At 51.7% G+C, this 16,429-nt stretch overlaps 1 protein-coding gene across 9 annotated transcripts in view; it reads left to right on the top strand.

Annotated features, from left to right (window-relative positions):
• The window catches only part of Ano1 (anoctamin 1), a 150,082-nt gene that overhangs the window by 88,353 nt on the left and 45,300 nt on the right, over positions 1-16,429 (top strand). For all 9 annotated transcript variants that reach the window (XM_075972929.1, XM_075972932.1, XM_075972928.1 and 6 more), the window contains 4 exons: positions 1,811-1,852; positions 7,661-7,725; positions 8,935-9,069; positions 12,562-12,722. In XM_075972929.1, coding sequence (XP_075829044.1) covers positions 1,811-1,852; positions 7,661-7,725; positions 8,935-9,069; positions 12,562-12,722 — 403 coding nt within the window. The remainder of the gene's footprint in view (positions 1-1,810; positions 1,853-7,660; positions 7,726-8,934; positions 9,070-12,561; positions 12,723-16,429) is intronic.

The following is a 16,429-nucleotide window of genomic DNA, read 5'->3' as shown; positions in this document are numbered from 1 at the left end:
TGTCTTCATTCCTAGCCTGGGGCATCCTCATCCTCTCCCCATCCCTATGGACTTTTTTCTTTCACCTAATATCTCTAGGTGGATGTTGGGCGCTGCAACCAGCTGGGTAGCCATGGTGGCTGTGGGCACTGTGGCCAGTAGAGTAGCCATGATTGACATGGGCACTCTGACCAGCTAGGTAGCCATGGTGGCTGTGGGCACTGTGACCAGCTGGGTAGCCATGGTGGCTGTGGGCACTGTGACCAGCTGGGTAGCCATGGTGGCTGTGGGCACTGTGACCAGCTGGGTAGCCATGGTGGCTGTGGGCACTGTGACCAGCTGGGTAGCCATGGTGGCTGTGGGCACTGTGACCAGCTGGGTAGCCATGGTGGCTGTGGGTACTGTGACCAGCTGGGTAGCCATGGTGGCTGTGGGCATTGTAACCAGCTGGGTACCATGGTGGCTGTGGGGCACTGCTGCCAGCTGGGTAGCCATGATGGATATGGGCACTGCTGCCAGCTGGGTAGCCATGATGGATATGGGCACTGCCACCACCTGGGTAGCCATGATGGATATGGGCACCGCGGCCAGCTGAGTAGCTAGCATTAGTCCTCTGAGCTAAGAGTCACCTATTCAGAGTGAGACCCTGGGGAGGTCTCCAGTAATCAGAGGTGTCACCTGCACAGAAAGGCTGGTGACATTTATATTGGCTGCTTGTGGCTTCTCAGCTTCCTTCCGGGTTGGCTTCTGCCTGCCTTCGAGTCAGCACAAGCAAGCCTCCGGTATGAATGAATCCATACTGGCACCATGAGACCCATTCATGAAAACACCGAAAGGACCTGAGCCTGGGTGGGAGGGGATCCCTGGAGTCCAGAAGGAAGCAGTGGGCCGCTTGCTTGAGGACATGGCCAGATCTTCCCCACCTGGCAGGGGTGGCAGGCACTGCAAACATTGCCGACCAATGGAGGGGAGAAGGTGGCTCTAGACAGGCTCTTAAAGGGCCATGATGTATCTTGCTAATGACCAGCAAAAGCAGGTGGTTGACCCAGGTCAGCTACATATGGTGTGGATTGCTGGGGAGAGCGACTCTCTTGCTGTTCCCCCTTAGTGGTTTTGGGGCTCACTTCCAGCTTTTGGATCCTCTCTTCCTTTGACTTTAGCAATCTGGTTGTGAGTTCCAGGTCTGACTAAACACTTCGCTGTGTGTCCTCAGGAAGGTCAGGCTGCATATTTGAGTCTCTGGGCATGTTGGGCTCAGGGATCTGGATATTCAGAAATTGTGTGATTTACTGTGGTACACCTGACAGTGGAAGCCTAGACAAGACTCTGGGGACATCTCAGAGTATGCCATATGTTCTTGTTCAGCAGGCTTTTCCCTCAAAGGCCTCTTTCTTTAACCCTGCCAACTTCAAAGAAATGCTATGGTCTCCTCTGGGATCCCACTCTGTGTTGATGGGAGACAAATCTTGGGGAGTCTGGTGTCAGAGGCAAAGTGGCCAGCAGGACTCACAATCATGACCATGGGAGTTGGGGCTTATACAGCCCTCACCGTGGGAGTTGGGGCTCACACAGCCCTGACCATGGGAAGCGGGGCTCACACAACACTGACCATGGGAAAAGGGGCTCAAACAGCCTTCACCATGGGAGTTGGGGCTCACACAGCCCTGACCATGGGAAGCGGGGCTCACATAACCCTGACCATAGGAAGAGGGACTCACACAACCCTGACTGGGAATTGGGGCTCACACAGCCCTGACAGTGGGAGGAGGGGTAACTGGCGAGCCTCATGCCTTGTGGCCCAGTCAGAACTTACTTCTGCTTCCATTCACAGGGAGACTATGAGGGTGACAACGTTGAGTTCAACGACAGGAAAGTAAGTCTGCGACAGCTGAGTGGGAGGCGGGGCTGGGAGGGGCTCTCTCTTTCCTTTCCGCAGTCCCTTTACCCTGCCCTTGACAGGCAGCTGACCATGCAAAGGAAAAATACCTCTTTGGAGCCCGCCTCTTCCTCTCTACCCTCCTCTCCTACACTGATTTCCAGGGAACCCCTGTCTTACGGGGTCACCCTGTACCTTGTCCCTGGCTCCTTGGCCTCATTCCACCGACACCAGGATCTGTAAACATGGACTCAGCAGTGGCCAGTTGCCCAGAGAGCCACAGTCCCCACAGCATCCTGGGGAACTGGTTTCATGGTGTTCAAACCTAGCTGTCCTGGAATTCTTTTGAACAGAGAAGTTACCAAGCCGGAGGTCAGTGGAGCGCCCTCTGGGAAACACTACATGCCATTCACTGCTGGCCTTCCTCATTTCTCCAGCAGCCCAGAATCCTCACTTTGCCCAGGGGATCCCCATGAAGCTGCTCCTGAGTGAGCGTTCCCCTCCCCAGATGCCTGCTCTCCACTCAGGAATGCCCCTGTCCCTTGACAGCCTTCCACACTGCATCCATACAAGCCTGTCTGTTAGCCCAACAAACCCAGGCTCCTTCCTAGAGAGGGGCGTCCCTGTCCCTCTGCAAGTGGTGTGCATGCGTGCGTCCTTGTGAACTTCACAATAGAGGCTTTGTCCCCACACCTCAGGCCTGGGGGACCTCTGGGTGGTATGTTCTTCCCTCTCAGACTCCTCCAGCCCCAGGCTTGTTTTCAAATGGTTAGTACTTGATGTAACTTGCCTGCCCGGGAATCTAGCTGAAGATTCTATCTGATTTAGCATAAAAATGACATATTTGGTTATTTTTAGTGTCCCATCTGGCATTCATCTGAGACCCCATGACCCGATGAACTCCCTATCCAATCCTGCTGGAGAAGCATGGTCCACTCCGTGTCCTAGCCAACTCTGGGTCTCCCTCACCCCTTGTGTCTCAGGCTCTTGACTGAGGTCTTTCTTCCATGGACAGCAGCAACCCCATTTTGCTCCCCCATCCCTAGCCCCCTGCTTGCCCCAGAGCACAACCTACTAGTTGTCATGCTGGTCATAGTAATTTGGATGACAGTCACACCATGTCAGGAATAGCTGTTACTTATTCAGATAACTTCCTGGCTCTGCTAAGTGTCAGGTTCCAGGTTGTCCAGGCCCAACTATTAACTCTCCTGGGAACACCCCACACTCCAGTGAATTATATATCCCAGCAAAGTATACAAGGCCTGGCCCATTGAAAAACCAGAGAATAATGATGCTCAAGTGGGTGGGTGGATATAAGGAGGGATGGATGGGTGGGTGGGTGGATGGGTACCTGGATGAATGAGTAAATTAGTTATATGGAAAGATAGATGCATGGATAGATGAATAAATGGATGGGTATATATAAGGATAGTTGAAAGAGTGGATGGATGGATGGATGGATGGATGGATGGATGGATGGATGGATGATCTGGTAAGTAGATGGATATAAGGATGGCTAGATTGATGAGTAGGTAGATGGATAGATAGGTGAGTGAATGGATAGATGAGTGGATGGATGGATGGATGGATGACGGATGGATGGATGGATGATTGATGGATGGATGAATGGTGGATGGATGGGTAGATGGACAAGTGGGCGGATGTATCAGTGAGTAGATATGATGGATGGAAGGAAGAAGGGAAGGCCAGGTAAGCATTTTGGTCCTATCACAGAACCTCTATTCCCCCATGATGGCTCCATTCTAAGTGACTTGGTTTGAAATTTTTCCCTTTTCTGTAACAAAAACTGTGGCTTCTTCCTTGCAATTCCTGCCCTATCCATGGATAAATAGACAGGTGATGGGTGGGTGGCTGGATGGCTGTAAAGATGGACCAGTAGATGAATGGATGAATAGGAACCCTGGGAGCCTGACGCCAGGAACCTGACAGGAGCAGAGAAACAAGTACAGCAAGGACATCTTCCTGGGCTGAGCAGTGTGGCAGTGAGGTTTCTGCCAGAGGGAGGTGTGAGCAGAGCTCAGCACAGACTGGCTGCCGGCAACCTCCACCACAGCCGCAGGTAGCTTCTGATCTTCCCCAAGACAGACCCTAATCAAAGTCAGGACACACCTGAGCAGGGGCATTGCTACAGCCAGCTGTTGGATCCTGCCGAGGCCAGAAAGGGTCCCACAGAGAAGGGGGCAGCCAGACCTCTAAGGAGGGGATTCTGGCGTTGTGGGAGATGTGCGGATGTGGCTGGAAGGAGTCTGCCCCACCACTGTCCTGGACTGAGCCCTGTCTGCTGCAGGTCACAGCCCGCCCACCCTGAGCCCTCCTCCTCCTAGGCTGGCAGAGACTGAAGTGGCAGGAGGCTTCTCCTAAGGGCTTTAGTGAATCTCCCTGTGAGCCATTTACCTGACAGGAAGGGTGAGGGAGGTTACCTCGGAGCAGGAAGAGTTCACAGTGTGGTGCTGAAGTAGAAAACAGTGTTGTCTCCCAACCTGTCAGGATGATGATGAGCCTGCAGAGGCCATATGGGCCAGCCAGACCCCAAGACATGCTTGAATCCTTCTGAGGTGGTTTTAAACAAATTCTTTCCAAGAAGAGTGCACATCTTCACCCTTGTCTTTCTTTCCCTCTCTCCTCCCCCTCTGTCCTGCTCCCTCCTCAACTGTATCTCCCTGCTTTCTCTCCTCCCTCTCCCTCTTTCTGCCTCTCACCCCTCCATGCTCCCCCCCTCTTCCTCTTCCCCTCAACTGTATCTCCCTGCCTCTCCCACCCCAAATCTCACCCTTTTCTTTCCCTGGTCTCTCACCTTCTCCTCTGGTGAACACCCCCACACACACAGCCGTGTGTAGTCACAGATGAGCTAGAGGTTCACTACAGGGGTGCAGTGAAGATTCCTCAAGGTTGACTGGTGGCCTGCTCTGCTCTCTGGAGGGAGCTGTAGCCTTCTCCCTGTTTCCATAACCTGTGCAGATCACAGTGACACACATGAGCCATCAGGCTCCCACAGTGACCCAGGAGAAAAGAGCACCCCTTAGCCTTTGGTGCAAAGGAAGGTCTGCCTGGGGATTCCCCAAATCTACCCTGGATTGGCAGTGCTGACACTTCCTCTCAGGTTCCTACTGGGAAGCCTCACTGAGAGTGTGATGGTTTTCATCCTGTGTGAGCCCCATCTAGGACTTTAGGGGCCAGAGAAAGCCATGCTGGTAGGGAACTGGCAGGCACATCCCAGCCTCACAGAAGGGCTCCCTGCTCCTCACAGGTGCCTCGGTCTCTCACTTGCTTTCTTCCCTACTCCCTGGAGGGATGTGGACTGGCTGTGGGTGAAACACACAGTTCTTAATTCTCAGAGCTGGAGAAGGGTTGGACTAGCAGCTTCATTGGTAGAGTGCTTGCCCAGTTCCACAAGACCCTGGGTTCACTCCCAAGTACTGCATAAACAGGTCATGGTGGCTACAATCCTAATTAGTACTTAGGAGGAGTTGACATCAGGAAGGTCAGGAGTTCAAAGTCATCCTCAGCTACACAACAAAGTCATAGATACTGCAATACACAAGAATATCTTAAAAGATAGAAAGACAGGTAGATTATAGATAGATAGATAGATAGATAGATAGATAGATAGATAGATAGATAGATAGAAGGACCTCCTCTCCCCTTGAGGCTGATACATGTGTGGGTCATGCTGCCTACCTGTCTTTCATCTCCAAAGAGTCACATGAACCAGTCGTCCCCATCTGGACCTTTTGAACTGGGAGAGAGCATCTCAGGAGCATGGGAATCTCAACCACTGATGGGGAGGCTAAACAGACAGGGCACTAAGGTCTGCAAGAAGATGGCCTGCTGTGTTCCCTGCCTGCAGACAGCAACCATCCTGCCCCATCTAAAAGATCCTTGATGTCTGAGATCAAGACCCCAATTCTGCAACCTCCTAAAACCCTGATTTCCTCCCAAAAGGTCCCAGCTCCTAGTAGTCATATGAGACTCAACTGTACATATTCAGGGAGTCCATTTGTCCAGTCCATATGAATGGCTGCACACCTGAGAACAGAGACCCACCTCATCCCAATTTTTGAATCTGAATGTTAAAGGGCTGGGGAAATAGCTGAGTTGGTGAAGAACTTGTCTTATAAGCACAAGGACCTGAATTCTATTCTTAGAACCTGTTGAAAAATATGTCAATGAAGCAACTTGCAAAGGGAAACAGGAGGGTGTCTGGGGTGCTGCGGACAGCCAGCCTAGTCCAGCTGGTGATCTCTAGGCTAACAAGAGTTCAAAGGAGGTGGATGGCCTTCCTACAGATGACATCCAAGCTGTCATCATGTATCCACATGCACATATATGTACACACATTTGTACACGGGCACACACACGATGGCATTTAAATAAATGTAGTTGAATGTTACAGAACGAAGACACACAGCAAGCAACAGAGTATGAGGCAGGGACCCATGGGAATCCACAGAGCCATCCCTACCCAGTCTCCCTCCTGTTATTATTCTGATGCCAACAGAGTAATTTGACTGGGTATCAGACAGTCCTGTCCCACAAAAGATTGACAGAGGGCTCTTAGGAAGAATGTGGGGACAGAGCCCAGGATAGGCATGGATGGTGTGTGCCAAGGAGGTTCTCTGGGTCCCCTTACCATCCGATCTGTACACAGGCGTAATGGCAATACACAGACAGCTGTTCTGGGGTTGGGCCACTCTGTCCTTTCCACACACTTGGAGTCTTTTTTAATATGTGGTTCCTACACCATCCATACTTTCTAGATGTATGTTTGTTGAGGTCATTCCTGGGATAGATCCACTGCTCTGGCCTTGTTCAAGGTGATCATGAGGATGTGGTCAGGAGTCCCACAGTGACCTTCTCAAGCCCCACCGGTAGGGTTACCTTAAGCAAGCACCTCTTGGCTGGCAGGTAAGGCTGGCAGCTCTTTTGTGTGAGTATAGCAGGGCAGAAGGATGTTCTGCAAGAGTCTTGTCTCTGCCTACCAGCTGAGGTCAGTGTGGTACATCAGCCTCATTGTAGAACCCAAAGCAAGATGCTCAGAAACCCTTGGCTGTGTCAGCTTCTGGGATTGGGAGAAGAGGTCATGGATGCTTTAGAGGGCTCCTTCATCCCCTGCTATAACCTTAGACTTTACACTTGGGAGGGAGTTTGGCCTGAGCAGAGGGGCAGTCATCTCCCTTTCCATAGGCAGCTGTTTGGGGGGTTTAGGCCTCTCTCTCCTGCCATGAAAGACCCTGCACCTGGAGAGTGTGACACAGGAGCTTGGTGTGAATGCAAGTTAGTAATGTGGGTCCTGGGGATCAAATTCAGGTTGCCGTGGCAAGCACCTTTACGGGCTGAGCTATGTGGCTGGCCCTGGTGTCTTGACAGGTTTTTATCAGAAGCCTAATCTCAGGAGATGAACCTCGTGTTCTCTGTATGCCAGATTTTTTTTTTCAATTTTGATGTTCATGTCTCTTTGCTTGAACGCTGGTGGTTTAGATAATAAACAATCTGGTGTCTGACCTAAGTGACCTCTTGATGTCAGATGTTATAGATGAATTCCCAATTCAGTCATAAGAAGCTGAGATTCCATAACCTTCTGGAAGCATCTTTCCTATCCCCGGTTGAACCCAGAATGTCAGTTCCTTCCCTGGCATTCTCTAAACATTTGTTGAATGAATGAATGAATGAATGAATGAATGAATGAATGATGGAGAGGCTAACTGAAACTCTGAAGCTCTCCCAGGGAGCAGCGTCAATGTGTGACCTTTCATCAACTCCTTCTCCATTCTTTCCTCTCTCCAGCTCCTATATGAGGAATGGGCAAGCTATGGGGTCTTCTACAAATATCAGCCCATTGACCTGGTCAGGTGAGTCGGGGCACATGGCCTCTTAGGCAGTGGCTGTGTGAAGTGAGACTCAAGGCCATGTCCCGGATGGTAAAGTCCCTGCTCATGTCAACTGCTCCAGATATTCAGCCACATGGGAACCAGTTTGTACTTGAAGGCTGTATGAGCCGTTGGGTCTCCAGGAGTCAAGACAGCTCCAACAGGGTTTGTGACACTGCCTAGCCATGTCTATTGGAGGATCAGCATTTGGCCATTCCCACTGTGTGCCCTTGAGTTCTCCTCAGCTTGGCCAGCAGGATAGCTGCTGAGATCACCTGCTTTGGGGTGTGGAAGGGAAGAAGTCTCTGCCTCAAGGTGTGAGAATTTGTAACCAGGTCTGAGAGAACCTGCAGGACAGCCTGCGAGGCTGGCAGGAGGGGCAGCTAGTTGGGCTTCAAATCCGGTGGCGGCTTGGTAGATGTGAATGGTGACAATATAGGGAGGGTCAGCAGACTCTCAGTGGGGAGTAGTTAATTTACTTGATACCTCTGATAAAGTTTTATTTGTTGCTTATACTGATTGGGGCTTGGGATGGAACCCACAGCCATGGGGACACACCTGGATCACCAGTTAAGGCTTCACAAATGGAAGTGCACCCTTCGTCAGGGCGCAGAGGAGAGGCAGCATCAAACCTGGTGACACACACGTGTAATCCCAACACTTGGAAGACTGAGGCAGGAAGATCAGGATTTTAAGGCCAGCCTGTATAGTGAGGTCAAAGGTAGCCTGAGCCAAAGAGAAAAATCCAGTCTCTAAGATCCAGCCCAGCTGGTAGAGTGCTTGCCTGTAGCCCTAGGTTCAATTCTCAGCATAGAGTAAGCTAGGCATGGCAGTGCACACCGGTAAGCCCAGTAATTGGAAGAAGAAAAGAGGAGAATCACAAGTTCAAGGTCATTCTCAACTATATATTGAGCTTGAGTTCAGCCTGGGATATATGAGAAAGAAAGAGAGAGAAAGTATGAATATTTTTAGGGTTACAGTTTAGTGATAGATCATTTGCAGGTAGTTAGGAGCATATACAAAGACTAAAGAACACCCCAAACCTGATGAGGTGTCCTGGAGCCTCACTGTCTGACTCTCAGGCAGAAGAATCAGTGGTCCAATTGGAGTTGTTCATTGTTGGGAGGGGGGCAGGGTGTGATGTGTTCCATGGTCTAGGGTGTGAGTGCATCCCTTTGTTTCTCGGCGTAGGAAATACTTTGGCGAGAAGGTTGGCCTGTATTTTGCCTGGCTTGGCGCCTACACCCAGATGCTCATCCCTGCCTCAATCGTGGGTGTCATTGTCTTCCTCTATGGATGTGCCACTGTGGACGAAAACATCCCCAGGTAGGCACCAACCCTGCGTTTTGTGGGAGACACGATGATGAGGGGCACCCATGTTCTGAGACTACCCAGAGGATCTGAGCTCTCACCCCCATGACCAGCTGCAGGACCTTCTCGGCACTGCCTCTGCCGTGGAGCTGTGCATTGGAGCATTGTTGCTGGTTCTGATCAGTAGAGAACCCCGTGTCTGTCATTTGGGGAGGAGGTGGGGTTTTGTCAGACCAGAAAGACCATATCTGGCCAATTTTGCCTCTGTGGTGTTTTATTGTAATTATGTGTATATGAGTGTATTGTATGTGTGTTTTATTGTGTGTATGAGTGTATTGTATGTGTGTGCACCATGTGTGCTCAGTACCCTTGGTGGCTGGGAGAGAGCAGAAGATCGTCCTGGAGCTGGAGTTAAAGATGGCTGTGAGCTGCCACATGGGTGCTGGGACTCTAACCCAGGACCTCTGGAAGATCAGCCAGAACTCTTAACCACTGAGCTATCTCTCCAACTCCTTCCATAATGTTTTAATATGTGAATAAGGCATCTGCTATTCCTTTCACCCGAATACCCTCCCCAGTTCCCTCAGTCTCAAATTGGAGAAAGCTTGTCCCTGTGTCCGCATGGACAATACAAAGCTTTATAATGCCAGGATAATGCAATGCATACTGGGGTTTGCTGATGGGACAGACGAAAATGGCTGAGACTTGGAGGCGTCAAGGCTGGTTGTCAGCTGCCAGAGATCAAAGCTTGTGAGGGTCAGGTAGTGGAATAGGGGTGTTCCCATGATGTCCCTGAATAGAAGGGGCCCTGCCAGCTAGGGTGTGGACTCCCCAAGAGAGGGCGCCAGATTTTTTTACTCTGGCAGCTCCGTCTCCCTAATTCATATGGTCAGAAAAGCGGTGACCAGCGGCATGGACGAAGCCAATACCCAGGCCTATCCAATCCTGGCTTCTGCCCCAGTTGATCTTGCATGGCAGCCAGAGGCATGGAGTCCCCCTTGGAGTCCATCAGACAAGGCTGAGGTCTCAGGGAGGTGGTGGCCAGTGACATCACCCTGTGCACCCTGCCCCACCTATCCTCTCTGAGTACTGGACCTTCAGACTGTATTTCTTGATTTTGGCTGAGCTTAAGGCCCCCAGAAAAAGGGCTTTTGTCTGGCTGCCGGCATTTGTATTAGAAGCTGAGGCTGGTGTGGGGGTGGGGGGCACAACTCAGACAAACTGTAAGACTCGCAGGCAGGCAGGCGGGCCGAACTGTGCCTTGGCACCGCCTGGTGCCGGTCTTGGGCCAAACAGACAGCATGACCCTGAGGTGCATATTACACAGCAGGAATGGCCTTCTACCCACCAGCTCCTAAGGAGAGGGAGCTCAGACCAGACCAGTAACAACTGGAGTCGTGCCTGCTAATCTGTCTCAGTGAGCGGAGAAAGATGGGCCCTGAAGGACCAAGCCCTGGGCATCTGGTGACATTGCGCTCATTTAAGGCCCCAAGAAGATGGCCTTGAAAGGGCCATCCACATGCTGGTCCATTTTGCTGCACCTTCCCAGCCATCCGACAGCATTGTACCCCTTAGACTCAGCTTGTCTTGGTAGACTGGGAAACCAAGGCAACTGGACTCAGCACCCTTCCCAAGGCTGCAAGGTCACACACACCAGAGCTGAGACTTCAGAGCTTCAGGCCCCAAGGCACATGGTTCCTCTTTCCCGGTGCCCGCCTCTCTCCCACGTTTGTGTGTACATCACATCTGCCCAGATACTCCACAATCACTGTCTTGGTTGCGGTTAGCCTGTTCTCATCTTTGCATCTGTGGTGAGTGGCCAACACCCCTGATGCATAAGAAGAGAATGGAGCTGGTGCCCTCTGCCTTGGGCACAGAAGAGGGTCTCTGAGAGCCAGCACAAGTGTGTGTGTGTGTGTGTGTGTGTGTGTGTGTGTGTGTGTGTGTGTACATCCTCTGAAACTTAGAAGCCACCAGCAGCAGAGGAGGAGCTTCGTCACTAGTCTGTGTGGTGTTCCCTGACCTGAGGGGCTAGCACACTGCAATCCCACCTTCATTAATGGGAGCAGGGGCCTGAAGAAGAAAAGTACATTCCTTAGGGCCACGCAGAAAGGTGAGACTTGAACCCCAATCTCTGAATGAGAGCCCTGTATACACACACACACACACACACAAGTTCATGTGGATCCAGAAATCTGAAGAAGAAAAGAAAGCTAAACTCCTCACTTCAGCTTTCTCCCGGATGGCCATCTGACCCTGGGAATGAGTTCTCCAGCCCGTGCATCTATTTATAGATCAGAGTCAGGTCCAAGTTCAAAGGAAGGAGAGAGTCAGGGCAGGCTGTGGCTAGAGGGCAGTATGCCCGCTCCCCTCCTAATTTACCAGAAATGTTGAGCCTGAAGCTAGAGGTCTTGACCATGGTCACAGAGCTCAGAACAGTGTAGAACAGCCTAGAAGCCTGACCTTAGCAGGGGGTGTGTGACCCTAAGAGCCATTCTAAGCCCAGGGCTTTGTTTAGAGAATGGGGTTCAAGTTCTACCTTGCTGCGTGGCCCTAAGGAATTTACTTTTCTTCTCTAGGCTCCCGCTCCCAGTCACAAAGGTGGAATTGCAGTGTGTTAGCCCCCAGGCCAGGGAACACCACACAGGCTAGTGATGAGGCCCCTCCTCTGCTGCTGGTGGCTTCTAAGTTTGTTCCAGCATATGTAGGGGAGGGCCTGGGTCCTCATCTCCTGAAGCATTGCTTCAGAACCTAGCCAAGCTTGTGCACCCACTCCATTGACCAGGACCTACCATCCTGAAGCCTCCTGTCTCTTGAGTGAGCCCCTCGGGGTGCCTGGAGACCTGGCTGCTTAGGGACATACTCCTTTGAGTCCTGGTCACCCTTTCTTCAACTTAGTAGCTGTCCAGTTTGCCCTGTAAGGGTCATGGCCTGATGCCCAGTGCTACCAGGGAGTCACCCAGCATGGGTCTGGCCACAGTGAGGGCCTCCTGGCTGCAATTCACTCCCTTCCTCCCTTGGGCTTCCAGGCCTGACCACAGAAGTAACTGGCCTCCATGCGTAGCACAGCTTTGACAGGACCTGGGGAGAGTAGGAAGGCTGTCTGGGGATCCTGGGCCGTAGAGGTGTCAGGGGTGTTGATCTCAGGTATCACTGTCCAAGGTTCACCCCAGAGGGAACACGCTAGTGATTCTTTCTGCCCCAAGAAGGATATGGGCATAAGTGGGTGTTTTAGAACTGGCTATGTCAGGGTTCTGTTCAAGTTGAAGATCCAGGGCCCTACCCCCAAACCACGGGAGCTTACGTCGGACAACATCAGGGTCTTAAGTAGAGCCTGTGGCCCTGAAACTCATGGTTAGGTATGGGTCACATGCCTGTGAGGCTTGTGGCAGGGAGAGGGGACAGAGTGGCTGCAGCTAGCCAACATGCCTTGACTGTGACTGCCAGGGCCACCCTCCATGGCCCCTGGGAAGTAGACTGGAACTTGAGGCCACCTCTATCTTGCAGCATGGAGATGTGTGACCAGAGACACAATATCACCATGTGTCCCCTGTGTGACAAGACCTGCAGCTACTGGAAGATGAGTTCAGCCTGTGCCACGGCCCGTGCCAGTCACCTCTTTGACAACCCTGCCACTGTCTTCTTCTCTGTGTTTATGGCCCTCTGGGGTAAGTGGATCCTTCCATTCAGACCACCCACATGGCAGGGACAGGAACACTCTCTTCTGACTTCGAGTCTGATGGTCCACAGGGTCTGTGTACTGGGTGTGAAAGAGGGCCACATAGTGTGCCTGATGGCCATAGATTTTCACCACGTCCAGGATGGGCACAGCTCTTTAGCTCTTCTAACCTGGCCAAAAGGTGTCAGGGTAGGCCAGGATCTGAGAAACACTGTATGTGGATTGTCACCCAGAGGGTCATGAGTGGTCTAAGGTCACCCAGCTCTAAGCAGCAATGGCTGAATTAAATTTGCCATCCTCAAGTCTGAGCCTGACCAGAGTCAGAGACACCTGGCTGTTCCCCACAGAGACTCTAGCCTCAGCCGCCACAGTCTGGGACCCAGACTTCAACTTTGAAGACAGGCTAGGCTGGTAAGTGTAGCTGCTGCATGTCTACGGATGATGACCTTGGTAATGATGATGGTTGTGCACGTGCACACAGTGCATGAAGGCCAGAGGACATCCTCACATGTTGATCCTCAGGAGCTGTCAAGTATCTTTGCCCTCCGAGCTATCTCACCAGCCCCATCTCCTGTTTTAGGAGACAGTGTCTCTTCCTGACCTTGAACTCACCATGCAATGTTGGACAAGCTGTCCAGAGAACTCCAGGGTTCTCTTATTTCTACTTCCCCAGCACTGGTATTAGAAGTACGTGCTACAGCACCCAGCATTTTACATGGGTTGTAGGGAGTGAACTCAGGTGCTCATGCTTATACAACAAAATCTTTACCTCAGAGCCAGCTCCCCAAGCCCCCTAGATGATTCTGATGGCAAACAAGACAGGTCCCTTCTTTGCATGACTTTCCACAAACTTGCCAGAAGGGGATACAGGATTCACACGGGGGCAGCTATAATTCCCACCCTGGCTGCAGGTTCTGAGCATCCACCTCCAGGGCTCCCAGCTGGTAGGAGTGAAGGGCTTAGAGACCTAGGGGAGGTAACACAAGAGGGCTGCCTGGAAGAGGTAGAAAACTCTTGAGCTGAGCTGTGGTAACCTTGTAAGTGGCATTTGAGTCAGAGAGGCCGCACTTTAGCCCCTCAGTCTCAGTTGGCTGACTGGCTGCAGGAGCAAGGGCCAGGGCAGCCTTGGACTCTCTTGACTGTGACCAGTGGGAATGGGAAGCCACTGTAAACCAAGAGGCTGATGGTCTTTTTAATTCTGGGTCCCTTCCCTGTCTATGCAGCCTTGGTCTGTGATGATTGGACAAAAAACCTTACTAACAGGGAAGAGCTGTAAAAGACATAGCAGACTCTCCTGTCCACCTGGGTCTCAGGCCACTCTCCCCGCGGCCTGAAGGTTCCAGTCTGAGGCTTTCCCTTGGTGCTGATGCTCAGCTGCAGCAGCCCAGGGTTGGGCTGACCTACGTGGTTAGGAGGCAGGTGTGCATGCAGCATGAGACAGGCAACAGGTAAGAGTCAGAGTGGAGGACCTGGCAGGTCGTTCATTGCTGCCTCTGAAGCCACTGAATGGCTCAGTGTGTTTACATCCCTGGGACTTTGATTAGGACTCCAGGCTGTAAGCTCAGCTCCTCATCTGTCTGTAAGGTAGGCGTGAGATGAGAGAAGACAGACCATGGTTACAGGCTCAGCCCATGTTCCACTAAGAGCCAGCCCTTCTGAAAATGGTTGCTGCTACTGAACACACTGGAATATTGTAGGGAATTAAAGAAAATGCCTATTGATGCCCAGGGGGCTTGGGAAATGGCTCATTAGGTAAGAGTTCTTGCTGAGCCAGCATGAGAATCTGAGTTCAAATCCCTGTTTACAAGGGGGGGGGGGGTGAGAATGACTGTGTATGCCTGCAACCTCAGAACTTTGGGGTCATTGACAGGACAACCACTGGGGCTTTGGGGCTGCCAGAGTCTCTTAAAAGACTTATCAGTCAGTTTTAAGGGGTGTTGCCAAGTATTCATCACCTCAGAAACCACAGGAAGCAAGCCCGGGTATGTTCAGTGCTCTTAAGTCTTAACAGCTAGGATTCCAAGGAAACAGTGTGTGCAAAGGCCCTGGAGGTGAGGCGCAGGACACGGAAGGAGCCTGCTGCTGCAGGAAATGGGTGGGAGCATGTCAGGGGATCTTAGAGAGGCCAGCAGCGACCTGCTCTAAAGAACGTTGTGTTCTTGTTTAGGAGGACTCAGAAGCCAGCACTCTGGGTCACTGTGTCATGGATGTTTTTCTGTCTTACACTTGAGTCAGAGGCCATAAATGTCAGAGAAAGTCCTGCAGCGATTGATCTGGAGGGACTCAATTGCAATGGAACATTCTGTGAGCCTTGGTGCGCTCGGGTTCACCACGTTCACACAGTGCATCGCTGCTCACCTTGGGAGGAGCCGCCTTGTGGTTGTGTGTGACAATGAAGTCCCCTCCCTGGAGAATTCTAGGAAGGAAGGTGGAAGGGACACATCTGGAGCCTCAGCCCCCCTCAAAGTTCCCCTAGGGTGAGGGCTTCTTGAAGAGGAAAGATACCTCCCCTGGAGAAGATGTGTTTGTATGGCCCCGCACTTCGTTTGAGCGTAACCCTTCCTGAGATCTTGGGAGAGAGCAGCTTGAACCCAAGTTCCACCCACATGGCCTTACCTTGAGGGTAGAAAGTATTCACACACAATGGTAGCCTGTGACACACCCACTATCGTGGTCTCTCCCATGTGTACAGAGCCATCCCTCTTATCCGTGCAAGGTCTGTCGTGTTCCAGAGAAGGCAGGGTCTGGTGTGATTTTTTTCTTTCATTTTTTTTTTTTACTATGGGATTTCATTAAGCCCACACTGGCCTCAGACTTGCTATGTGGCCAATGATGACCTGAATTCCTCTGCCTTCTGTATCTTAGGATCAGGGGTGTGGGTTATCATATCATGGACATACAGATTCTGCATAGTCTCAGCATCTCTCTGATTCTTCCCCTCATTCCTGCCCCCAGGCAGGGGCACACACTGCTCACCTAGGACACCCCCACAGTGACACCTCCTGCCTTCCTTCCCCCTGTGCCCACAGAACACATATTAGTCTGAGCTGTGCCAGATTAGTCACTTTGGCACTAGCTTGTTCACTAGCTCACTAGCCTGGTGGCATACATAGCAGCTCGGGGCCTCATCTCAGCTGCCCTCTAACAGCTGTGTGACAATAGGAGGAGACTCCGTGACTCCGTGTGTGTGTGTGTGTGTGTGTGTGTGTGTGTGTGTTTACCTGCTGTGTTCTGAAGCCATCCCTGTGAAGATGAACAGAAGGGACACTCATACCTGTTCTCAGGGGCCCAGGGTCCTTTGCCCATTTTCCTCCCAGTGAGGGTGGGGCTTGTCATCCAGGATCCTTCAGGGAGCTTACTACAGAGCAAATTCTAGGGCTATGGTGCAGGTCAGAGAGGGACGCTATGCCTTCATGAAGCCCTGGGTTCAGTCCTTAACTCCCCCCCCCCCCAAAAAAAAGTAAAATCCTGGATACCATGTCTGACCTACTGAATTGTCACCCAGGATCCCAAATCTGTCTGCTGAACAAGGTTGGTGGGCTTCCCTGCACCTGCAGACATCTGGAGGTGCGTTCTCTAATGAGGGTTCGGAAGCCCAGAAAGGTTAAATGGTTTGCTGGAGATCACACAGGCTAAGAGATTGGTGATGGCTCTGCCTGTCTGCCTGTCTGCCTGTCTGCCTGTCTGCCTGTCTGC

Source organism: Microtus pennsylvanicus, chromosome 5 (assembly GCF_037038515.1).
Source record: "Microtus pennsylvanicus isolate mMicPen1 chromosome 5, mMicPen1.hap1, whole genome shotgun sequence".
Lineage (NCBI taxonomy): Eukaryota > Metazoa > Chordata > Mammalia > Rodentia > Cricetidae > Microtus > Microtus pennsylvanicus.
The sequence above is the reverse complement of the archived record's forward strand: the minus strand, read 5'-3'. Positions and strand labels throughout refer to the sequence as shown.